A 26525-nucleotide genomic window follows, 5' to 3' on the forward strand; every position below is an offset into this window, starting at 1 on the left:
TAGATGAAAGCTTTCCAGATAAAGCAAACTGAAGGGGCTGATTTACAAACTGAAAGTTTGGAATGAATATTACTTTAAAGGCTATTCATTTAAAAGAGCAGACCATCTGCAGAAAAGAGCCCATGAAATGAAATAATAAGGTAAGCATTCTACACTATGATACAAGTTGGCGGCGGCGGGGTGGGGTGGGGGTCTAGAATAGAAGGATTTTGGCTCTGGGACCATCCCCAGTATTATGAGCATAACTGCCTCAGGTTGCATTCCTGTGTGTCTGGAAGGAGGAACCCCCAACCTCTTGCTTTAAATCTAGGAAAAGCAAGGCTGCTCAGCTGGCCTATCAATACCCTTTTCCCCACAAGCACCCTTCCACAAAGCCCTCTTGTCATCAGAAAAAAGAAAAGGGGTGGAGAGAGCAGTTTCTGACTCAACTGCCAGCAAAAGGAGTGGTTATCCAGATGCAACTCAATCTGCATCATTTTGCCCTCATCCTTCCTTGCTGAGAGAGGCAAAGGAAGAAGAGAATGAACTCCATCCCCACCTTGCTGATTCCAGATTAATCGATTACTGAAGTTTTCTTTAACACTTTCTTGCTTCACTGAGAGATTAAATATGTATGCACCCCATTTTAAGAAAGGCAAACCTTTTTTTAAACGACTCATTATCAGATTAATTAAATGATTAATCCACACCTTTAAATGGAATGAATAAATTATTGCCATTAGATATTTTACAGGGGGAAAAATCAGACCACTGTGTTGCAATATTCCCACATTTTGCTGGATTGAATCACTAAATTATAGCACTCGAAGGGACTACAAAGGATACCTAGTCCAATCCTTTACTAGTGCCAGAATCCACAGCCAAAGCATCCCCAAAAGATTATCATCTAACCTCTACTTTAAAATGCACAACAAAGAATAGATTGCCACCTTCCAAAGTAGTTTATTCCACTGTCAAACTGCTCCTACTGTACAGAGGTTATTGCATTAGATCTCTGTTTACTCAATGAAATGAGTCTAGCCTTCATTATCTAATTTTCTCATTGAAACTAATTTAATCTCTCAGTGAGTCCTGAGCTTGTGCAAACAGTGGTATTATTATTATTATTATTATTATTATTATTATTATGTTTATTTATATACCGCCTTCCTCCCAGTAACGGGACTCAAGGCAGCTTACAAATCTAAAACATTCCAAGTTAAAACACTATGGTAGATATGGGGGTCATACTTATGCTGCTCTCTATTTGCTTTTTCTGATACTAAAGTCTCAGAGAGAGAGAGAGAGAGAGAGAGAGAGAGAGAGAGAGAGACAGACAGACAGACAGACAGACAGACAGACAAAATCTGTGCTTGCTCAAGTCCAGGGGTAGGCAACCTTTTTGAGCCGGGGGCCGGGTTGCTGTCCCTCAGACAACTGGGGGGCCGAAGCCAATAAATAAATAAATAAATAAATAAATAAATAAATAAATAAATAAATGGACATTTTCAAATGTAGGACACATTTTTTAAAAATGGAGGACATGCGAAAAAAATTGATGATTTTTTTAAAAAAGTTAATATAAATGCGTCTTTCTTAGGCATGATCTAAATGGAGGACATTTGGGCCTCAGAAGCTGGCTGATATCAATATCACCATCACCATCACCATCACCATCACCATCATCATCACTATCATTGTTAAAGCAGATCTTTTAGCATTAAAAGCACCGAAAATACACAGAAATGCACTTTGGAAAGTCACACTGTCTCACCTTCAGAAAGAGTGAGTGCATGTCTCAGAAACTGACTGATATCATCATTATCATCATCACCACCACCACTATCATTGTTAAAACAAAGAAGACCTGTAGAAATGGAATGGAAATCCTCCTCCTCCTCCTGCTACTCTTCTTCTTCATCCTCCTCCTCCTGCTGCTCCTTCCTTCCTTCCTTCCTTCCTTCCTTCTCCTCTTCCTCCTTCCCTCCTCCTCCTCCTTCCTTCCTTCCTTTCTCCCTCCTCCTCCTGCTCCTCTTCCTCTTCCCCAACCCCCTTTCTTCCCTGCCCTTGGCTGTCTGACAGCCGCGGGAAGGGAGGGAAGGAGCAGGAGGACCTCCGCCCCCTTCCTGCCCTGCCTGGAGGGGAACAGGCAAGGCGAAGGAGCCTCGTTGAAGCGGGGCTCCTTGGCCCCACCTGTCCGGCAGTGGAGGGGCCCTGCCCGCCCACCCGCCCGCTGGCGGAGGGCGCCAGGCAGGGCCAAGGAGCCTCGCGCGGGGCCCTTGGCAATCAGTGGCAGGACCGGGCTCGGGCTGGTCCCAAGATGTGGCCCGCAGGCCGGGGGTTGCCGACCCCTGCTCAAGTCCCATTAAATGCAAAGGGGTAGTAAAATGGTGTCTCTTATTTATTTACTTTCCACCTCTCCTCAAGGCTCGAGGCAGAGTACAACATGTTGAAACACAAAAATACATAGGTATAAAATGGGAAAGTCAAAGTTTGCTTTTTGGATTTTTTTTTTAAATATTTTCATGCCATGGATAGTGGAAACTGGGGGTGCAGAACCCATGTACACAGAGGGCTAATGGTATATCTGGTGCCATCCGGCCAAGGAGGAAGAGATGCAGGCCCAGCTCCATTGGTCCTGGCCTGAACTAAGTAGAAGAGCCCTCCCTCCAGTCCATCTGTCTTAATCCAGGCCTCAGAGGGAGAGAAGAATGCTGGACCTGATCCCCTTCCCCACCACCATTCTCTTCTCCTTTTGTGTCATGCCTTTTTAGATTGTAAGCCCGAGGGCAGGGAACCATCTAATTAAAAGTAATAATAATTGTAAGCTGCTCTGAGAGTCTTTAGGGCTGAAGGGTGGAGTATAAATACCGTAAATAAATAAATAAAATACACTTACATGGAAATAAGTTTCATTTATCTCCTTGAGGCTTACTTTCACATAGGCATGCATAAAACTGCAATGACAATGTTTCTTGATGGCTAGGTGCATAGTGGGAATTATGTGGCTCATCAGATATCATTGGACTGCAGTTCCCAGCACTCCTCACCATCGGCTATGCTAGGCTATTGGGACTTGCAGTCCAACAGCCTCTGGAAAGCTGCATAATTCCCATCCCTGAGTAGAATAATTACAGAGCAATCCTATTCATATCTCCCCCAAAGTAAGTTCCACTTAATGCAATGTGGCTTACTTCCAAGTAATTGGTTATTGAATTACAGTTTTAATGAGAACTTTTAGAAAACTGCAGTTCTGAATAAGACACATTCTTGTTGCTTAGCAACATTATTATCAAGATAAAGTTCTTTTTATACATATAGCCTTTCAAACCATTTAACAAACTCATATCAGGCTCAGTACAAAAGGAATTAATATTTTCATTTCTGACTTTTTTCCAGGGAACTGAAACTGGCCTATCTGGCTCTCATCAGTCCAATTTTATTATCACATCCATTCTGTGAGGTAGTTAGACAGTAACTGGTTAAACGTCATACCCTGTAAGCATATATGGTTCAGTCCTATATATGCTTAGCCAAATTAAGGCATCAGATAAAAACTGACAGTATTTTTGTAAATAATGAACTTCTGTATATCAGCATATAGGAGAATACATTGAGAATATCTATATATAGCTCTGAATAAAAATGCTTACATTCTGAGAAGGGGTAGAACCACTTGTGTGATATGATGTGTTGGAACAGAAAATCTTTTCTGCTAGTAGTTAACCTTTATAGATTATATGCACTGTTACTGGTTATGATGTAGGATTACAGTGATACAGTGTGGTTCAATAAGAACAGCCTTTCCAACCTGGTGCTCTCCAGATGCTTCAAACTTTAATTCACATCAGCTTCAACAAACATGCCTTATTGTCAGGAATCCTGGGAGTTGTAATCCAGAGTATCTGTGGGACACTAGGTTATTAAAGACTGAACTAGAGAACTAGGACTAGAACTTCCAAATTCCAATATACCATACTTCACATTCCTAGACAGTCTCCATTAAGCTTGCAAAGTGCCATCACTACATAGCCTCCATTAAGCTTGCAAGCTGACCTTGAGTTATGTTGACACCCCAGCAAAGCCTCCATTAAATCTGCAAGGTGACTGTGAGCCAGGTTGGCATCTCTACATAGCCTCCATTAAGCTTTCAGGGTCACCTTGAGCCAGATTGGCATCCCTACATTGCCTCCATTAAGCTTTCAGGGTGACCTTGAGCCAGGCTGACATCCCTGCATAGCCTCAATGAGTTTGCAAGGTGCCCATGAGCCAGGTTGGCATCCCTGCCTGGCCTCCATTAAGCTTTCAGGGTGACCTTGAGCCAGGTTGGCATCCCTTCATAGCCTCCATTAAATTTGCTGGTGACCTTGAGCCAGGTTGGCATCCCTGCCTAGGCTCCATTAAGCTTTTAGGGTGACCTTGAGCCAGGCTGGCATTCCTACATAGTCTCCATTAAGCTTTCAAGGTGACCTTGGGCCAGGTTTGCATCTGTACATAGCCACAGTTACGCCTGCAGGGTGACCTTAAAGCTATTTACTGTCTGTCAGTCTAGTTTACCTAACAGAGATGATGTAATGCTGAACCTGGGGCAGGGAATATTCTTTAAATAAAAATGTTACTTTGATAAATAATCCTGATTACAAGATTTCTTCTTGCCAAAAAAGCTGCATGCCTCAAATAATTCTGACTATAAAGCTTACTATAGTTGGCTATGATCATATGTGAAGTCACTGTTATGATATGAACAAATCTTCAGGTAATTGAAGAGCCATGTAAACATCTCTAAATGACTCTAAATTACAAATTGATTGTTTCCAAAATACAGTAGTAGAAAATATCAGGTAATCTGTAGTAGTATAATAGCTCCACTTTGTAATGTTTCATGCTTTTCACATGTTGAAAGATGAAACAAATTGTGTCTTTGTTTTAGTGAAAATTTTCTTTTTTATATATTATCCCTAATTTTTCAATAAGCTAATTTCAATCAAATAAAATAAACAAAGGAGTATCTGTGTGTGTCTGGGGGGGGGGGACCTTCTGGGAATAAACTCTTCAACAACTCTCCTTCTCGTCCTCTCCCCTTCTTGCTTTGCTTTTCCTCCCCTGTCACATAGGATGGGGCCACTCACACATCAGAACACTGGCTTAAAGTTAAAACCTTTATTGTAGTCTGCCAGTAGGCAAACCTTTATCTGAACAGGTTGGGAGGAAAATAAAAGCACACAAACCACAATAGGACAACAAATCTTACAACATAAGGGAGACCAGCATTTCCTCCTGAATCCTTGGCGCCTATTGCTGAACTCTGCACTGATTAGAGATAATAAGCTTTCATGGAATTCTGAAGCCATGGAAAATAACCTTTTCCTCTTTTCTTCATAGAAAAAAAATGGAATTTTTAATGGACATTTTAAAAAAAAAAAAGCACCTTTAATAACTTGGAAGTCATTTCATTACTTTAGGAAAATAAAATGCATAGTATAACTTAGCTTAGGTGTAAGCCAAATTTAATATATTAAAGGGATAGCTTATTCAGAAAATAATTACAAATTGAATTGACTTTTAAATTTTTTATTGTTACAAATGGAGCTGCAAGGCCCTGAACTGTAAGGAGCATCTGAATTATAAGAAACCTCTTTGCTTTTACCAATTTATGAGGATCAGGCCTCCCCCAACTAAAAAAAAAGTAGAAAAAATAGAAGACACCACGGGCATTAGAAAAACAAAGAAAAATTGTTTTGTCTCATCTAGTCCTCCATGTAGACATAAAACATTCCCGTAAAATGAACTGAGAAAAGGAAACCAAGACCAGGAATTACAATGACATGAGATGTTGTATATAGTCCTACACAGAAGACAGCTTGCTATATAATCTTTAGAAATAATTTGGAAGGAGTAAATATATGAACACCTTGTCATAAATATTTTATTCATCATTCTAAAAGAAAATATTCCATAATCCATTTTTTCATTATTTCCAAATAAAAAACAAAAAATAAAACAGGCAAAACACATTTCCCCAGGCCTTCACTTCTCTAATCCTGACAACCTCCGCAGCACATCAGCTTGAAGCACTCAAAGACAAGGGCAGAAAGCCTAGGGAAGCCCCACCACCTGCGAACATTTCCAGTGTACTACTGAGCTTGCAAGCTAGAGATGTTGCTTCTCTGCACCACCATCCAGAAACTTCCTTTTAGCAGGTTAACACCCCTTGCTTCAAATACAGCCCCCCAAAGAGATGCAATCCTGCACCCCAGCAGCAGTATCTCCCATCCTGCATGCAGTCAATGTGAAACCCTTCACAGATGTTATCCCTTTCCATGCAGAAATAGCCCTAAAAGCAGAGGCACCTTCACATTTGCAGAGCATCCCCACACACCTCAGCTGCAGAGTCAGATGCTCTCCACATGAAGAAAGCTTATAGCCACACCACAAGGCCCACCACTAAAGATGTTTCTAATCCTATCTCCTCAAATGCACTGTGTTTCTAGCAGCATTAGGCTCCTGCAGCAGAACTCAAAGAAATCTTACCTCCTTATCAGATATTTCATCATGAATGTGGCTGGAGTCTCAGCCATTTTTTATTACAATGGGCACCACATTCAAGTGGTTCAATTAAATGCATCTTTCAGCAGAATACAAAGGCTTTTGAGCAGCCTGACCCTTCAGTGGAACCAATGGGTCCCTCTCACACACCATGATTTATCTTCCCAGTTTCTACCAGCCTGCTCTGATTCCTTGTGGCCAGTCTCTTTCCCACCCAAACATAGTTATTCCCCCACTGTGCTGGCCTGGCAGGCTGCTTCTTTTCTGAGCAGTCCTGGGTGTACAACTTGCACCAAGACATCTGCAGGCTCCAGCCCACATTATGCCAAGGGGTCAAGGTCCATTCATGCAGAGTGAGCTGAGTCCAATTCACTCCCACACCTCTGTCCATATGGCCCGGGTATGGCGTGAGGGGGTGGTGGGAGGGTGCAGCACGAACTCTCCTACCTGTTTATTGGTGTATTTCTGAGGGTTGGTGCGATAGCTGTAGTCTGAATACTGCTCTGAGCCCGTAGAATTGCTGTCTCCAGTGCCCACAAATGTGTTGGTTGCTGGCAGGTCCTGTACTACCTGATGTTTCTTGGAAGCAGATGGCGACTGGGGCTGGAGTTGAATAGAAGGCAGAGGAGAGTTGGAACGGTAGTGACGGCCCAGGTCAGGGCTCCCAGGTGGGTAATTAAGGGGCAGGTGGATGCGAGGGCTGTCACTGACTGAATCACTCATAAGGTTGAATTTAAGAGATTTCTGCAGACCAGTCTCTTCTTCATCCTCAGCTGGTTTGGGTGGCTTAGGGGATTTGCTCTTTTTCACCTTACTCTTGGCTTTGTTTCCCTTATTACCTTGCTTGGGAGCATATAGGTCTTTGGTTTCCTTCTTACCAGCTTGGTAACCACTCTTAGCCTCTTTCTGACGGCAATAGCGCACTAGTACTACAAGCACAATAACCAGAGTGACAGCTACTATGCCTGCAATGACACCAAAAAGGATGTTGCTGCGTTGCTTGCTGCGCTCATACTCAGGGTCACCAGCAATGTCAATGTCAATGGGTGTGTCCAAACTGTGCCCCACCAGGGTCTCCAAAAGGGTGCGGTTAGCCAGTGTCTCATTGACATAGAAATGAACTAAAGCTGTGCCATGACGAGACGGCTTGCCCTTATCATTTACACGAACTACCAGGCGGTGAAGACCATGGTGCTTGCGGAGGATCTCCTTTTCCAGTGTGATGTTTCCGCTCTGAGGTGAAATCTTGAAAAGCTCAAAAGGATTTCCACCTGTGATGCTGTACTGCAGGTCAGCATTGATCCCGGAGTCAATGTCTTCAGCTCCTACGCTCATGACCTGCTGACCAGGACTAGTGTGAGGAAGAATATGCTTGTAGGAGGCATTGGATGGAGAGATGATTACTGGAGCATTGTCATTCTCATCTAACACATTGATTGTTACCCCCACATAAGCGGATCTGGGCGGATCACCCCCATCTACAGCTTTAAGTCGGAAGGTATACGTACTCTGCCGTTCACGATCAAAAGAGATGCTGGAGAGGATTGTGCCAGTACCATTCTGGATGACAAAGTCACCATTGTCCTGCTCCACTGAGAGCTGAATGAAGGCATTCTCCCCTTTGTCTGCATCAATTACTGTCACCATACCCACTGGACTCAAGGGTGGCATGTTTTCCATAACAGAGAAATTGTAGCCACTTAGCATGAACTTTGGATCATTGTCATTGCGGTCCATGACATTGATGGCAACTGAAGCAGTTCCCTTGCGGCTAGGGCTACCTTTGTCTGCTGCAACAACCAAGAATTCATAGCGCTCTCGTTGCTCTCGGTCCAACACAGTTTTCACTCTGATTTCACCAGACTCTGGATCAATGGAGAAGATGCCTTTGGATGAAGGTTCTGCCACTAAGGAGTATACCAGCTTAGCATTGGACCCACTGTCTGCATCAGTAGCACTCACTTCCATCACCAGGTCATCTGGAGAATTATTTTCAGGAAAGGTCACTTCTGTTGCACTCTGGCTGAAGACTGGATCATTGTCATTAACATCTACCACCTGTACCTTGAGAGAGTTGGTGCTGGACAATGGTGGATTGCCAGAATCTACAGCCACAATCTCAATAACATATTCTTTCACTGCTTCATAGTCTAGTGGCGTTGTGGTCTGCAGAAAGTACTTCTTTTTGCTGTCACTGCCAGTGTCACTGGCTTGTCGCAACTGAAAAGGTACATCGCCAGCCACCACACAGGTCACAACAGCATTTTCACCCTCGTCCCGATCAGACACTTGTACCAGAGCAACAGGTGTCTCAACTGCAACATCTTCTGAAATATTGGCCATGCCATCCTGGTGGGTGACCAATCCAATTCCACGGATTTCAATGGATGGGGCATTGTCATTCATATCCCTGATGGTGATAACCACCTGTGCACGGGCAGTTTTGGGATTGGCCCCTTTATCCTTAGCCATCACTGAGAACTTGAGCACATTGATGTCTTCACGATCAACAGGACCCTGTACAGTGATGAGTCCAGTGGCTCTGTCCAGACGCAGCAGCCGGCGAACTACATCTGAAGCTTGATGGAAGGAATAGTCAATCTCAGCATTGGCACCCTGATCGGAATCATTGGCCTTCACCTGCAATGCAAACAGAAGATGAACAGATGAATACATTTTGCATGGAAAAAAATTATCTTGCCAGCCTCAAAAACATGCAACAGACTATACTTTGCATTTAAGAGCATGGCAGGCATTTCAGCTGTCTCAGAAATATAATATTCTATATTATACCAATTCTGTAAGTACCATTTTAATGTAGCTGCTTCTCTCAAGTGAAAATGCAAACCATAATGACATGGATCATCCCAATTAAACTCTAGAAGTATTACACTTTTTTCTACTCATGGACCACCACCAGGTTACACAGATCCTCTTGCAACACTGTGTATGTGCCTTCAAGTCACCTGTCAATTTATGGTGGCCCCATGAATTTCATGGTTTTTTTTAAAGCAAGGAATACTTACAGGTGCTTTTGCCAGTTCTTTCCTCTGCAATACAGCCTACTTCACTTAGTATTCATTGGTAGTCTCCCATTCAAGTACTAACCAGTTAACCCTTTGTACCTTCCAAGATTAGACGGAATATGGTACCTTTATGGTATTTAAGTCATCTCCTGTACCTTTATTATCTAAAAAAGCAATGGACCCAAGATATATCAAAATCTACTAATTTGCAGTAGATTGAAAAGGCTTCTGCTTGTCAGTTGCCTAACAGTAAGAACAATAATTGTAAATGAAGTTGAATTTAACTTTCTAGTTTAAAGAAAGTGAGGAAGAACACTAGCAGCGGGATTTTGTACGAAAGGATTATAAATTCAGTTCTGGTAGTGAATGCAAATGCCTGGGCTGAGGACGTGCCCAGAGGGCTCTTTTTCTTTACATTTAAGCACGAGTCAGTATTTCCCATCAAATTCAAGCTGGTACACCTTAATCCTAATTAAAAAACACAGAAACTCTCACAAGTTTGTCTGACCCTGATGCAAAAGGCATTTAAAAATTCATCTTGTACATGTTGCTAGGCTTGCACTGGGGAGACCCAAATTCAAATTTCCTCTTCACTCCAAGGAAATTAAATCTCTGCTAGATCAGATGAAAGCGCCATCTACTCTGGCTTCTTGTTTCCACCAGTGGCCAGTCAGATGCTCCTGGGAAACTCTGCATGCATCCCCTCTGAATATGAAGTTAACCAATGGCCAGTAAAACTATTTTCCATTAATTTAGTTAACCTCCTTTCAGAGACATGGGCAGCAATGGCAATTCATATCCTGTGATATCCCTTTACATCCTTCTGTTTGTCTTGACTCTACTCTACTCATGGGTGACCATGAGTTAAAGTAGACAAAAGTGTTATAGGAGACAAATAAAAGCATATTTGTCTCTACATTTTATCAATATCATACAAAGTTTTATAAATCTTTATATCATGACTCCTCCCATATCTTTTCTCTAGAAGAACAAGCCCCAAGTACTTTAAGTTTTCCTCATTAGGGAAGATACTCCAACCTTGATCCTTTGGTTGTCCTTTTGTACTGTTCTGAAGATTACCTCATAAAAAAACAGGTGGATACAAATAAATAAATAAATAAATAACATATATATATATATACATACATATATATATGTAGAGCCATGCGAGATCAACTGAAGGCCTGTCTAGTCCAACACTGTGAATATAATGGCCAGTCAGGTGCCCATGGGAGGCTGATTTTAGGGACATTATTTTAATCAAAAGATGAGTAACTTAAGATTCATCAATGAGATCTTGAACTTTTCTTCTGGTCACTACTATGTTCCTAAGTTCCTCACTCTCCCTTCCTAGAAACATCAGTTTATACCTGGATATTTCTCCTGTATCTTTAGCAGTGAAGACAGATTCTTTGAATTCATCTAGCTTCTCTGCAATCTCTCTTACTCTCCTTCAGAGCTTGTTAAATTTTATTATGTTATCCAGTGATACAACTGTCTTTCTGGCTTGTTTCCTGCTTCTCATGTTTTGTCCTGATTCAACTCCTTGTTTGCATCCCTAATTTTCTGGCTGTATTTCCACTGTATTAGTTTATGTTCTTGTAAGTTCACTTCATTTGGGCAAGACTTCCAGTTTCTGAACAAAGCCTTTTATAAATCTGCAACAGGTTCCTACACACTGCTCAGTAGCCATGCCAGTGACCTACTGAACCATGCACTTCCTTTTCTCACTTCTGGTATGAATCCTAGCTGAGCCTTTTCACCATTTTCCTCACACTAGATACTCTATCACTTTTGAAGTTCAACAGTATTGTCTCTGTCACTTTGCCATTAATATATAAAATAAAATTCATTAGCATTATGGTCAGAAATGTTGGCACAGTGCGCCTGCGTCATATGTGGGTGCGATATATATGGCTTTCAGCACACGCTGAAAGCCGTGCCAGAAGAAGCCTTGGTACAACCCAGAAGGGGTAATGGCATGTGCACCACGCTGCGCCACAGCACAAGCCCCATTATTTTTAATGGGGCTCAAACATATGCGGAATTCCCCTTATGCGGGGGTGCGTGGGTCTGGAATGGATCCCCCACAAAAGGGAAGGGCCCACTATATTAATTTCTATAAGTTACCATTCAAACTCTCTGTTAGTCCAAAGTAACACATTCAATCCTTATCTGCCGTCACCAAAGATCATCTCATACAATGCATTGGTTGCATATACAGCTATCTCCCAGAAAACATGTATGTCTAGAAACCAGCCAGACTCCTCTAAGTTCTTCCCACTCTTGGCCCCAAGCCCAGGTGATGCCTGAGTCCGGGAGGAAGCATTTCTCTTTCCATGATTTTCTGGTGCAACTGGTTTGACTGGTTGAGCTGAGAGGCCACCTCTCCCACTCTGGTATGCCAGGAATGTGCCAAGAAAACCACTGTGAAAACCCAGCTGAGCATGTTCCTCAGCCCTAGCAATAGGAAGGAAGTGGGACTATGCTGCAAACTACCAGCAGAGAAATGGTCTGGTTGTTGATGCTGCATTTGTAAACCACTGAATGCATTGCTCAGTTCTTTAGACTGAGTGATGCTGGAGTGAGAAAACGAGATGAATGAGATTAGCACCCATTCTCCCTTGCTGTTGAAATGCACTGCAAGAGCAATAGAAGGAACAGATACTCATTTCTCAGTGTTTGCTTTATATCAGCCAGTAAAGTGGCTCTGAGCATGAGGGTTTGAGTTATTTTCTTGCTTCATCCATTTGGGCACAAAGGTGGCTTTGACATCAAATGTAACAGCAAAGGTTAGAAGAGAGAGTGAATGTGTAGCTTTTATGTTGGTAGTATATGGGGCAACTCAGCAATGCCTGGGTATGATATCCCTCCAGTAGTTTGCCCCAAGGCTACATCTTTGAAGAATCAGTTACAGAAATCCACGAGCCAGCTTTACCAGCAATCTGATCTGCTACAGTCAAATGGAGAGGTCTAAAATAATGTTTAATAAGGATCAGGATTTTTAAAAAATCCTGGCCTATTGTAGGGGATCTGAGCCAATTGTGAACATCTATGAAAGTGGAAACTAGAGGATGAGACTTTTTGTATACTAAAGAAGAGGGACTCTCAGTGATACTAAGAGGCTTCTGTCTGATATCCTACTGAAAATTCATCCACTTTGCATTGAGAATTCCACTCAGGAAATGGAGGAAGTATGTGGGTAGATGTGTGTGAATAGAAATGGTGAACGTGTTTGGACTGGGTGTGTTGACATAGATAAGAAAGAATGTGGGCGGTGATGTTCTTTACCACTCTTACCCCAACAATTGTAACAACAAAAAAGTACGACTGATAATTTAAAATATGAGTGGGGAACACAAAGCCTGCCGTCAAAGCCAGCATCCCTCCTAAACTCCTAGGACATCCCCAAAAGCCATGGATCCCTAATACACCTTTGTAAACATCAAGGTGAAAAATTATTTCCAAATCATCCAAGATTTTGCAAAAATACACAGAAATATGGCGCTTCCGAAATTGGGAAAATGGCTGAAATACAGCCAGAAATAAAGCTAGAACTTCTGGTCGCTTCTGGGTCACTCATCCTTCAGCCCTCACACAATAGCAATAACAACAACAATAACATGTACATTTCTACACTGTTTATCAGTGAATTCAGCATTCTCTAAGCTGTTTACAACATGTAAGCCAATTGCCCCCAACAAGCTGGGTACTCATTTTACTGATCTAAAAAAAGGATGAAAGGCTGAGTGAATCTTGGGGAGCACTGCGCCACCAGGGTGCCTACCACAGTTGCCTACCCCTAATCACGAGAAAGAGAAGGGGGGGGGATATGGTGTCACTTTGGCCCCACCAACACCTGTATGTAGTGCCTGACTTTACTACAAAGGAAATGTGGTTTCAGGGGGGAAAGGTTCTGATTTAAAATAATAATTTACAATTTAATGTAAAGGAAAAAGGAAATAGAATTAAACAGCAGGGCATTGCCTGAGACTGTGATGAGAAAAAACAAATGGCAGTTGGTCTTATCCAAGCTTACAGAATGGACTCTTGTTAGCTACCTCTTCCCTCTGATGAAGTCAGATGGGATTTAAGTATCATCCCAATCCTGATCCTCAACCTGGAACAGAGCACTGTGGGAGGAAACAGCAAATAGGTGACAGACTGCTAGCCAAACTGTCCACTGGGGTCTCATTACCCCAAAACATGATCTGTTCAGAGAAAACATCATCATATTCTTTTTAAAAGGGTTGCCCATCATTTGCCTCTCAAAGCAGCTTTTTCCTGCTCATTTGCTCCACTTGACTATCATTTTACTAGACAGGATGGATGGATAGATGCCTTAGCACACAATCCTAACTGACGAAGATGGACAAGCTGAAGCTGTACTGAATCTCAATCAATCCCAAGAGTAGGAAATTACTAAGGACTACCTTTGCCCTGGCTGAACTTCCTGTGTACATTCTTGCTGAGCCTTTGAACTGGAACTGGTTTGGATCTGGTGTAATTCAACTCCTTCATCATTCTGACCCCCCCCTTTTTTTTTTTTGCTCTTCCACTGGCAGATATTGTCCAACAGGGAAGTCCTGCTGACAGATGCCTGTCAGCAGATCTAGAAATCAATCAGAACAAGATTGTCCTGTTGGCGGAAAAATCTTGCACCAGATCTTAACTCCCTGCAATCAATGCATTTTTGATTTAGGAATTAACTGCCATCTGTTAAAATTGTAAATTTCAGATTTTATTTTTACACCACCTACATTGAAGATGGAGATACATTTTTGTTCCCACTCTCCTTCAAGTAACAGTAAAGAAAGACACCATGCACACCTTCAGTAGACATGGGTTGCTGTGTTATCAGCCTCAAATGTACCTCCTCACAAGAGTGAGAACTTAATATTTAAATTGATAGCAAAACTCTTGTTATCAACAGATACTACTGCAGATTAACAGATATCCTTAATCCCCATCCCTATGCACACTCCATGGGTATAAATGGCTAACAGAAAACTTTTGCTAGGATAGGGCAGACACAGCAGAACAAGCAGCTCTCTAGATGGTGGTTGATTGCAAGTCACAACAGGCCTAACCAGCACAAGAAATGGTAAGAAATTGTAGGTGTTATACTCCTACCATTAGTAGGGCCAAATATCTCTCTGCAATGGGACAAAACATTGAATCACACAGAAAGAAGCATTAACATTGGAATGGGTGTTCCAGAGAGGAACCAGCACATGATGTCAAGTCTATAAGGATTTCTGTAAAGAATCTTGAAATGGAAAAGTCATATTACTGAGCATTGTAGTAAATCATTGCCATGGTCATCTGGTACAACTCAGATTGTATCACAGGAGAACTTCCTAACCCAAACTGTATCAATATCTTTCAACCTCAGGCAATATTTACATATCCTCATTCTCACTCATGTTACTACAGATCTGATCACACTAGACGAATCCCGCTCAGAAATGAGATTTAAAAGTAGGAAAAAAATCGCAGATGGTTTTCAGACGTCATTTCTTCCAAACAGCAATAACTCGAAAATAAAGTGTATGGAAAGTCGACAAAAACGATACCTTTTTACTTATGGGAACCCGAAAGTAAAAAGGTGTCATTTTTGTTAACTTTTTGTTCACTTTATTTTTGTCTTATTGCCATTGGTGCAAATGCATATGAAAAACATTCTACATTTGCAGGTTTTTTTTCTACTTTTAAAATCCCGTTTCTGAGCAGGATTCGTCTAGTGTGATTGCAAATAGCCATCTCCTTTATGTGCAGGATTCCCATATGAAGGGATTTTGAGGAGCAATAAAGTAAGCATCAGATCTTTTACTCTTATTCTAAAATGGTATAGGCGCTTGACAGAGCGCCCAAAAAGGGCGCTCTGCCAGTGCCGCTGGTTGCTGCGTCCGGGAACCGCAGCGGACAAACCGCGTGATTCTCGGACGCAGCAAAAAGAATCTGCAAAAAGTGAGTTCTTTTTGTGGCGCAGAAATGACGCCGCAAGTTGCCAATGGTGCACTCGCGGTGTCATTTCCGCCAAACAACGTGCGGACGCTAAGCGTCTGCAACGTCAAGATGGCGGCGCCCGGAAAGGATGCCCCTTCCTAACCCTAGTACGTGCCGAGCACGTACTAGGGTGCTCGTGTGGAATGGGCCATAGTTACAGAGAGGGTGCACCCATATGATTCTTCTACATGTTCAAGACAATCTATATGCCCCAACTAAATAAATGCTTAAAATTGTCAATTGCAGCTTTCCTCAAGAAATTGCTTACTAAGATCCCCACACCTGTGTCTCCTCCCTGTCTTGCCAAATATGATAGGTTTTATTCATGGAAAGCAAAGAAAAAAAACAAAAAACAAAAACAAAAACTCTGAAACTTGAAAATAATTAGTAATACGGTCAGCTCTCCTTATCCACAGATTAAAGCATCCACGGATTGAAAATATTCCAAAAAAGTATGAATTCCAATTAGCAAACTTTCATTTTCCATTTTATATAAGGGACAGCATTTCACAATGCCATTGTCTTTAACAGAACTTGAGCATCCACGGATTTTGTTATCCACAGGGGATCCTGGAACCAAACCCCAGCGGATAACAAGGACCCATTGTAGTCACTTGAAATGAGTATCTCTTTCCAGTAACTAAGGAACAATAAAAGTTATAACATACAATTAAAGATGTAACATAACAATTAAAGTTAACTCCTTATACTTAACTGTAACTTGAATTTTCAGTTACTTTTCTAACTATGGGAATATGGCCTTATTGAATGATGGTGATGAACTGTAGTATTCTTAAAGCATGGGAAAATTAAATGTTACTTTTAAAACTTGTAACTAAGGGGCTCGACAGACTATCCCAAAAGGGTGGGCTGGAGCTGCCCATTTTTGCTCCCGATGGATGCTGCAGCAGCCAAACCGTGCGGTGTTTTTCCAAACCGAAAAGAACCCGGAAAAAACGGGTTCTTTAAAGTCCGTGTGGTGGACATCCCGAGTGAGCCATTGGCACACTGTGACGCATTGGTGACGTACGTGACATACGCTGTGTCACTTACATCATAATGGCGGCCCCCATGTGGATGGAAGGCCACCATCATGGTGTCACTGTCACTTGCTAGGGTTCGGGAGCGTGTGGTTGGTGTGTGTTCTCGAACCCTAGAATTGGTGCTGGAACAACGCTTCCCGCACATCTATCTAAGTAACTAATCTGTGATGGGAGTGTGTGTCTCTTGGAAGTCTATTACATTTAAAGTAACTTAACAAGATCTGAACGACATATTGAAGGAGGGGCTCACCTGCAGCACGGAATGACCAATTGGACTATTCTCTGAGAGTTCAGCCTCATATAAAGGCTTCTCAAATTTGGGTGCATTGTCATTCATGTCCAGGATGGTGATGCGAAGAAGCGCACTGCTTGCTCGTGGAGGACTACCCCCATCTTGTACTTTGATGGTTAAGTCATAGGACTCTGACTGCTCTCGGTCCAGATTTCCCATGACAATCAGCTGTGGCTGTTTCTCATCTTGGTCCTCAGCCACCTGCAAGCCAAACAGTTTCTGGGCATCTGCACCAGGCATGAGCTCATATGAAGCAACACCATTTGCACCAGCATCACGGTCCATGGCCAACGGAATGGGGAAGAGTGCACCAATATTGGTGTTTTCAGGAATGGCTAGTGTGATGACAGGAGAGGCAAAGTTAGGTGTATTATCATTGATGTCCAGCACCTCTATCTGCCCTTCCAGCAGGCGTGGACTATTGTTCATCAGGTCTGTAATAGAAACCTCAAACTCAAGAAAACAAGGGTCCCCTGGAAACAGCTGCTGGCACTCGCGCAGGCTCTCCCGGTCTATGGAGGTCTCTGTGGTGTAGATGTCACCAGTCTTGCCATCCACACGCAGGTAAGGAGCACCCACCTCCAGCTTATACAAGTGCCCCACATCTGGGAAGCCATAGTCTGCTGCCAGGCTTCCAATGAGTGTGTTGGGTGGCTGCTCCTCCTGTACTTTGTAGACGACACGTGTCCCAGAGCTCAGGCAGGGAAGCTGGAGGAAGAGCCACAAGCTCAGGCAGGAAACCAGTTGCTGCATTCTGAAGTGTGGCAGAGCTGGAAGGGAAGAAAAAGCAGAGAGAGCAGGGCATTAGGGAAATGTGCCTTCATTCCCAAACCAAGATATCTTCACCTAATCTTCACATGAGGCAGCATGTCAGCTGCTGAGGGCTATATACATAACTTCTCTGTGAAGCAGGTGAACACTTGTATGTTCCTACCTGCCTGCTGGGACCAAGTGAAATATTCCCAGTCTTCAAGGTGCCTCAGTAAATCGTCCCGGCCCTGATACTAGACTGGCCACACCTGTCTGTCACAGGAGGAAGCCGCACCCAATATTACTCCACACTTTAGTCACCGCAGGAAGAGCTGCAATCCCTGACATAAATGCAGAAAGGGAGGAGTGGCCCCAGTGTACTTTATCTGAGTAAGTAGCCTCACCCCAGAGAGAAAGAGAGATACATGAAACCATGACGATGCCAAATACAATTATATGGTGTAAACTTTGCTTCACAAAAGGATTCATGTGTTCCTGGAGGTAATGCCTAACAAAATCACCAGATAAGTATATTGACACTACAAGCACACCTTGCGTGCACAAACACGCATACATATATAACCTCCAATATTACAGAGTAGGTACATTGTTTAGGGGGAGGCACAGCACTCTAACTGATGCCAACACAATCTAATATTCTAAGTACCCTCTAGTTTTCCATTCTCTTCAAGACAGCTTTATTCTATCAGCCAACATTTAGGTCTCGTGAGCAGTGGAATCAAACTTTTGTCATTTCTAAAGGGAGATACCACAAGGATTTGCGAACAAAACATTCACAGAGAATCAGATAAGATGATGGCTAGACACAGGGTCAGCTACTTGTATCAAACTATGGTCTTTCACAACTGCATATACAGTGCGTCCTCGCCTTACGCGGGGGATCCGTTCCAGATCCCTCCACGTAAGGCAAATTCCGCCTATGCTCGAGCCCCATTGGAAACAATGGGGCTCGTGCGCGGCGGCGCAGCGGTGCAGGTGTGCATGGGGCGCAACGGGCGCACGCGCCCATTCAATTGAATGGGATGCGCCGCCCCTTCTGCCCCACGCGCGCACCGCGGCTTGAGCGCATATGCTCAAGGCCGCGTATGGCACGCCCGCATATGGTGCGGGCGCACTGTATTACCTTTAATGCAGCCTGTGGCAAATCCTGGCATTGCCTTCCATAGGGCATTATCAATGGGTGCACAATCCCCCCTTTTCAACACCTGGAGTCCTCAGGTGTTGTCGAACTTCCACTGCCAGAAGCCCCTGCAAGCATGCCCAATGGTAAGAGATTCTGCAATTAGTAGCAGTCCCACAAAATTTAGGAACCCAATGTTGGAAACTACTGCTTTAGAGCACTGAATGTGCTTAGCACACATCATCTGCTGCTGGCAGATTCAGAGGAAGCCTGGGATTTACTGTGGCTCTTGAGCTTGTTGGAAACAGCCAGCAACTGCGAGGACAAAGCACCCCCCTCCCCCCACATCAACTCAGAGCTGGTGGGTTGGAAACCCAGTTAATTTCCTTGTGTGTTTCCTGGGTACACTGAGTACTCAGCAAGTGTAAAGGCAAAGCAGACTGATGTTCCCCTCTGAGACACACAGAAAGGAAGAACTTGCTTGTGTGATATATGGGCCTCAAAGCTTCTTCCTCCACTCAGGACTGGAGATGGAGAGGTGAGATGGCAGGAGATGGGCCTGTTCATCTTCTAGTGCTGTTTTTAGAGGTGCAAGGTGAGGCATATGCCCATCCTATTGCAGGGATGCTTGATTCTGGTAATCACAAAACTAGCTTATTACCAGCTAAAATTTTTGGACTTCTAAGCAAACAAAACATAGCAATACTTGTTAAACTAGCTGGAAGGATTTCTGGATGTTTATGACAGGTATGTCTATGGTATATTTCATGAGCCGAGATCACTGATCAGAGCTGTTCTTATAACTCTGTACCCAATGTCACGTGGTTGGTTGTGGTGGATTGAAATTATTATTCAGTTCTTTCCTAGTTCCTCCTTTACTTGGTGCTCTTTCTACTATGCCAGTTTCCCATATGCTGGAACCGTAAAATAAGAGGCACATCCCCACTACAGGAAAAGTAGATACAAAAGAGGCCATTATGTCTGGGTTTATCATTGCAGATGTAACTTGAAAGATCCCTAAACTGGTGACAGCAGATACATACAGTGGGGTGACTGTGATGGGCACAGCACTAATACCCCTCTGACAAAATCTGCTGCTCAATTCTGTGTGGTCCATAGGTAGACTGGAATCTACTAGTAATCTGGGTGATTTCCAGTAGATCAGCAAGTATCCAGCTTCTAATTTTTTTTTAACAATAACATTTTCCCAGCTAAATTAGGCTCCTGAAATGAAGAAAAATAGGTAATATGAAGAAAACAGAGCCAGCATGGTGTAGTGATTTGAGCATTGAACTACAACTCTGGAGATGAGGGTTCAGTTGCCCACTCAGCTAAGGAAACCCACTGAGTGAGTCACTTGCACTCAACCCTAAGCCTTAGGATTGCCATAAACTGGAAATGACATGAAGGCAAACAAGAACAATATGAAGAAAATATATGAGTTCAGTTCAGTTCTAAAACTGGAAATCAGGTTGAATGTACCCAAAACATATTCAGAGGCCTCATGTTTTTCAGTTGTAAGTATATGACTTTTGCATCTCATTTTGGTTAGTGGATCTTCAGGTTTAAAAAAAAAGAGCGGGAGGGAGGAAGAGAGAGAGAGAGAGAAGAAAGATCAAGTGCATCCAAAGTTCAGTCTGTAGGACATAGTCTGTAGGTCATTTTTCTGGCTCCCAATTTTCTCTTGGAGTGAATTTTTAAAACGTAACTACCTACATGGCTTGCTTTAAAGGTAACATGCAACCTTTATTTGCTACCACTGCAACACCAGAATTCAGTAATACAGCCGCAAATTTGGTAGCAGTGGGGATCAAGGGCACCAAAATCTTGAAGAAAGGATGAAAGTTTCTTTTTTATATGTAATCATCTTTATTCAAAAACATACTTTTCCCAACTTAAAAACATTAATACAGATTCCATCCACATGTAACATCAAACATTCAAATTATACCCACATCCATCCCAATATCTACAACACTTGTACATAGTAATAAACCATGCATACCAATTCCCTTACAGATTCATTCAAAAACACAAGAAATTCATCCAAAAATAAACTGAATTAAACATCTTCTTAAACTTTCCTTTTATAAATTCCTTTCTTAATCCCACCACTTTTCTCATCTAATACCATCTCATTTATGCTCCCATCATCCCTCAAAACTCATTCTTGTTCCTTTTCCTACTGATCTCCTAGATCTTCCTTTATTACTCTTATACATTTTCTCACATACATGTACCTTCTTAACACTTCCTTCGACCTTCTTACTCGTCAAAGGATGCAAGGATCTTGTAGCCCCTTTGATATTAACTTAGCGAAAGAAGTTGTTGCATAAGCTTTTATAGACTTGTGAGTCTGCTTCCACAGATACAGCCAAGTCTACTAAAGCTTATTTTACAACTTCTTCTGCTCAGTTAGTCTCAAAGGTGCAGCAAGATACCTTGCATACTGATATTCCAGGCCAACACAGCTATGTCTGAGAACTAAGCACATATTGTCAGAAACATGGGTGGGAACAGTGAAAACTGAAAAGCTCAGTCATAACGGCTTGTATAAATGTAGTTTCAATCTGTGTTTGTGTTTACAACATCGCCCTAACACCTTGTCCAACATGGACAAAATTTAGCCCCAAATGTAGGACATTTAAGGTCCTCCATTTTTCTTAAATGTCCTACATTTTGGTCTAAATTTTATCCTACAATTGCCCTATATTTTGGTCTAAATTTTGTCCTACATTTTGTCCCGGTTTTTAGTAGAGAATTATGGCAACCCTAACCATGTCTAATATGCATTTTGTTCGGCAAAAGGCTGCATTGGCAGGAGGCCCATGGTTGCTAGCAGGAAGAACAATATGCTATTTACCTTGATTCTAATAAAACCTCATTTACCTGTGCATCCTTTCTTGCAACTTACTGAAAGAGGCATTGCCACTTTTACTACTTATTACAATATACACATCTTGGGGACCCTGACTAAATACAACTGCTTTTCTCCCTCCTCAAGAAAGACACCTTTGAATTTGCCATTTTACAGCTCTGTTGGAAAAGGTAGTCCAGCCTCATCGCAATACAGATCAACAGGTCAAATGACCACTTGGGTTTGATTCAGTTTGTTCTAAGCTCCTCTACCCAATTTTAATCATGTTGCTGTAATGTTTAAATTTAATCAAGTAGCCATTTGCTTTAATTCTATAGAGCCAAGTTTTAAATGCATCCAAAGTCTGCCCAAAGTCATTGCCCCTTTGTAAACACAGTTGAAGACTCAACATTTTCCTTGAATTTGAAGAGCCCCAGTGGCGCAGTGGTTAAATGCCTGTACTGCAGCCACTCACTCATAAACCATAAGGTTGCGAGTTCAATACCAGCGAAAGGGCTCCAAGCTTGACTCAGGCTTGCATCCTTCCAAGGTCGCTAAAATGAGTACCCAGATTGTTGGGGGCAATTAGCTTATACTTTGTAAACCACTTAGGGAGTGCTTAAGTGCACTGATTAGTGGTACAGAAATGTACTAGCTATTGCCTATTACTATTGAGTTTGGACACCCAGTGTTATTTTTGATTGTGATATCCAGGGTAGACAAACCCTTTGATATGCAGCTACAAGTCCACCTGAATTTCAGCCTGTTTTTTTTTTTTTTTTTTTTTTGGTTATCCTTCCAAACACTCTCCTTCTCTTTTCTAATGCCTAACCCTTGTTTCCAGGATCAGTTAATCTCCCTAAGTTGTATACCTTTACAATTCCACTGCCTACTATATTCTCCATAGAGATTCACCCTCTTTACCCATGGATCACCTGTCACAGCACACCAACTGTGGACTCTTTATTCTAAAGTCTGGTTTTGAACTGTACACCACATCTTTTAGCATGAATCAGGAATCTTTAGTATCCAGCTACTCAGCTATTCTCTTATCACCTATACTAATGTAGTATAATATAGACTAAAATAATATAGGTGGTATCCAGACTGGCACAAAGCGCTGGCCTGGATACGTACTAGGGTTGCCTCGGGGCGTCCTTCCCAGATGCCCTGCAACCCTAGTACGTTGTAATGGCGGCACCCTTTCTACATGGGCGTCGCCATTACACCGTCACGGCCGAGCCGCAGCCAAACAGCACAGCACGGATGTGATGTCCTGGCACCGCTTGTGGCGCGCTTTCAGTGGCGCCAGAAGGAGCTCTGTTTTGGAGCTCCTTCCACCATGCATATTGCTGGCGTGGCCTTTAAATGGCTGCACCACCGATGCAGAGAGAAAGGGGCCGAGCAGACCCTTTCTCCCTTTCCCTGCCACTGTCGCGGTGTCCTTGGGGCATGAAGCCCCAAGGACACTCCTTTCCAGGCTGCAGGGAAGCGGCATTTTGCCGTTTCCCTGAGGCCAGGAAAAGCGGTGGATCAGGGCCTCTGGGGCTGCCACTGTGGCAGCTGAGGCCCTGATTCATCAGGGAAAGGGGCGGTCTCTATCCCGCCATAGTTAGGCTGATATGTTAGCAAATTAATTGCTTAAGTGTCACCTATGGCCATTGTTAGTTTTGGAGTACCTTGACGGCCAGCATAGCATAGTGGTTTGAGTGTTGGTCTACGACTCTGGAGATCAGGGTTCGATTCTCAGCTCTGCCATCAAACCCACTGGCTGACTTTGGGCAAGTCACATACTCTCAGCCTCAAGGGAAGGGAATGGCAAACCTTTTCTGAATGAATCTTGCCAAGAAAATTCCATGATAGGTCCACCATAATTTGGAAGTGACTTGAAGGCACACAACACCACCATCACCAACAATTACCAACCAAGAAAGGTTCCCAGACAGAGCATAAATACAAATATGGGCCCAAACAGACAGGCCAAAATAAAGCTGCTTCACGTCTCTTTGGAGGTACGCTCTTTAAATGACACATGCATCTTAAGAGGCCGGAAGTTGCGCCAAAGCTATGCTGGAACATGGCTTTGGCGCAGCTTCCGACCTCTTAGGATGCATGTATCATTTAAAGATAATACCTCCAAAGAGATGAGAAGCAGCATTATTTTGACCTGTCTGTTCGTGACCGTTTGTTGAGTATTTCTTCCTCTTTCTCCTGAAATCCCAGAAAATGTACCCATTTTGCTCCTGGGGTAGCCTACTCCTTGCTGGTGAAGCTCCAAGGATCTTCTGTTGCCCATAATCTTCCAGGCCCTGCCTCACCATTTCCTGTCACCCTCACCATTCTGTCTCAACACTTGATTGTCCTGATACCTAACCTGTTCTCAGGACAAGAGGACACTTCCAGACAGAATATGGAGAAACAAAATGGTTTCCAATTATCAAGGGGGTGAAGTAAGGCTGCATTTTATTACTCTATCTATTCAAAGAATGATGAACATTTCACACATAAAGCTGAAACAGACCTGGAGGAAGGAGTCGGGAAAATTGGAGGAAAGAATATCAAGCATTAAAGATATGCAGGTATGGTGTAAAATACAGATAATGAAGATATTGAAATGGTCAGATTTTCTATACCTTGGCTCATTAATTAATCAGCATGGAGAATACAGTCAAGAAATCAGACTTGGAAAAGAGCTATAAAGGAACTAGTCAAGATCCCGAAGTGTAAAGATATATCATTGAATACCAAAGTCAGGATTGTCTATGCCGTTGTATTTCTGATTTCAGTGTATGGGTGTGAAAGCTAGATGTTGAATAAAGCTGATAGGAAGAAAGCCAACACATTTGAATGTAGTGTTGTAGAAGGGCTCTGAAGATATTCCGGACAAATAAATGTGTATTAGAGCCTGGACAATCCCTAGAAGCCTAAATGACTAAAACTGAAACTGTTGTATCAGCACCAGATAGGACTCGTTGGAAGAGTCCTTGGTAAGGTAAGAGTCAGGGGAAAAAAGTAAGGCGTGGCATGGTAGAAGACAGTAGGAAGACATTACTCAGTCAAGGGACTCTATCACATGGGGGAAATCGAGGAATTCAAAAGGCATTATCCAGGAAAAGTTGCATGACCGCGGTTAAGATTATCACATGATGTCACGATTAGAGCGGATTTATCCCAGGAATAACCAGCAACAAATTATTCCCTGGTTATTCCCAGAATAAGCCCTCTCTAATTGTGATCTCTGTGATAATCTTAGCCACGATCGCATGACTTTCCCTGGATAATGCCTTTTGAATCCCCTGATTTCCCCCCGTGTGATGAAGTCCTCTGAAGTCATGGCCCTGAGTCTGCAAGATCTGAGCAGCAATGTTGATAAAGGGGAAATCTGACAGTCTCTCATTCATACCATCACTGTAAGTTGGAGTTGACTTTATGGCAGTTAAAAACAACAAAATATAGGTTACAAGGCAAGCTAGCACATGTCTAAATAAACAGTCCCTATATGTCCAAGTTCATCAGCTACATATTTACACATACTGTACATGTTGAACAAGGATACCTATAACAATAGTTTATACTTCCCGCCTCCCCCAGCTCATACACTCTGTCCCTCCTGTTGCTTTGAGAGAATAGTGTTCAAAATACTTCTTCTCCCATCAAGTCCATTTGCAAAGCAGTGATTGCCATGCTTGTTATACAAAAATTAAAATTGCCAATCCTCATATGAGACCCCCAACAGTTAGGAACAAAAAGGCTAGTGTGAACAAGATCTAAGAACCATGTTGCAATGTGTAGGATCCACTCAGGGACTTAGCTGGAACATTTTAGACAAAAAAGGGACCTCCTCTAAATATCTTAAATGTAACAAATGTAAACAGACGTACAGTGGGCCCTTGGTAGCCGCTGGGGTTTGGTTCCAGGATTACCTGTGGACACCAAAATCCATGGATGTTCAAGTCCCATTATATACAATGATATAGTAAAATGGTGTTCCTTATATAAAATGGCAAAATCAAGCTTTGCTTTTTGAAATTTATATATATTTTTGAATATTTTCAAGCTGTGGATGGATGAATCTGTGGATATGGGGGGCCAGCTATATTCAGACACAACTCCATCTTTCTTTCTTGCTTGCTTGCATAAAGACTATAACAATGAACAAATGGTGAGCAGACTTGCACTCATTCCTAAAAAGAGATTAAGTTCATTGATATTTCCAGGTGAATGCTCACTATCACTCCCTTGGTGGAGGGGGATTGGGACAACAAGTTTTGAACATTTGAAAGAAAATAGGAATGTCCAAGTTCCCTCAACTTCATGCTCTCCCATCTCCTTCTCCAAGAGGGGGAAAAGATCATTCAGGTGCTGGAGGTTGGTCCTTCACACCTGGCCTCCTCCTTGCTTCAACTCTGTGAAAAATGAAGTTGCTGCCAGTGCAGAGTGGCTGCCAGCATCTTCACTGAAGAAAACAGCAGAGAGATCCAGTTCTTTTGTCCCATTTCTCTAGGAACTCTTTGCCACCTGCTACCCCAGTTCCTGGCCCCCAGTGTGAGCCTCTGTTTGGACGAAGAAGCAGGCAGGCAGTGGGAAGCACATGATGAATTGAATAGGTACCTTCCGCTCTTAGCAAGCTGTGATTCCCTCAGTTCTGCTTGGAAGAATTTGACCAGCAATTACACTTTCACAACAAATTCATCCTCCAAAAGCATCTGAGGAAGTAGATTTATGAAAGCTCATGCTGTCAACTTCTTTCTTTAGTTAGTCTCAAAGGTGCTACAAGATTTCTCTACTTTCACAACAGTCCTAGTTGGGTTATCCTCAGAGAGTGCGGGAAGAGAAAATGCAAAACGTGTGTGTCCCAACCTTATATTACCTCACAAAGGAA

General features: G+C 42.7%; 1 protein-coding gene across 10 annotated transcripts in view; it reads right to left on the minus strand.

Moving 5' to 3' along the window:
- Positions 1-26525, minus strand: part of PCDH1 (protocadherin 1) — a 150146-nt gene that overhangs the window by 107087 nt on the left and 16534 nt on the right. For all 10 annotated transcript variants that reach the window (XR_016280523.1, XR_016280522.1, XM_089516162.1 and 7 more), the window contains exons 2-3: positions 16854-17665; positions 6973-9165 (exon numbers count right to left, since the gene is read on the minus strand). Coding sequence is in view for 8 of the 10 variants with exons in the window: in XM_089516162.1 (XP_089372288.1) it covers positions 6973-9165; positions 16854-17665 (3005 nt within the window). In the remaining 2 variants the exon portion in view is untranslated. The remainder of the gene's footprint in view (positions 1-6972; positions 9166-16853; positions 17666-26525) is intronic.

This window comes from Sceloporus occidentalis, unplaced genomic scaffold (assembly GCF_023333645.1).
Source record: "Sceloporus occidentalis isolate IW3139 unplaced genomic scaffold, rSceOcc1.0.p SCAF_3, whole genome shotgun sequence".
NCBI lineage: Eukaryota > Metazoa > Chordata > Lepidosauria > Squamata > Phrynosomatidae > Sceloporus > Sceloporus occidentalis.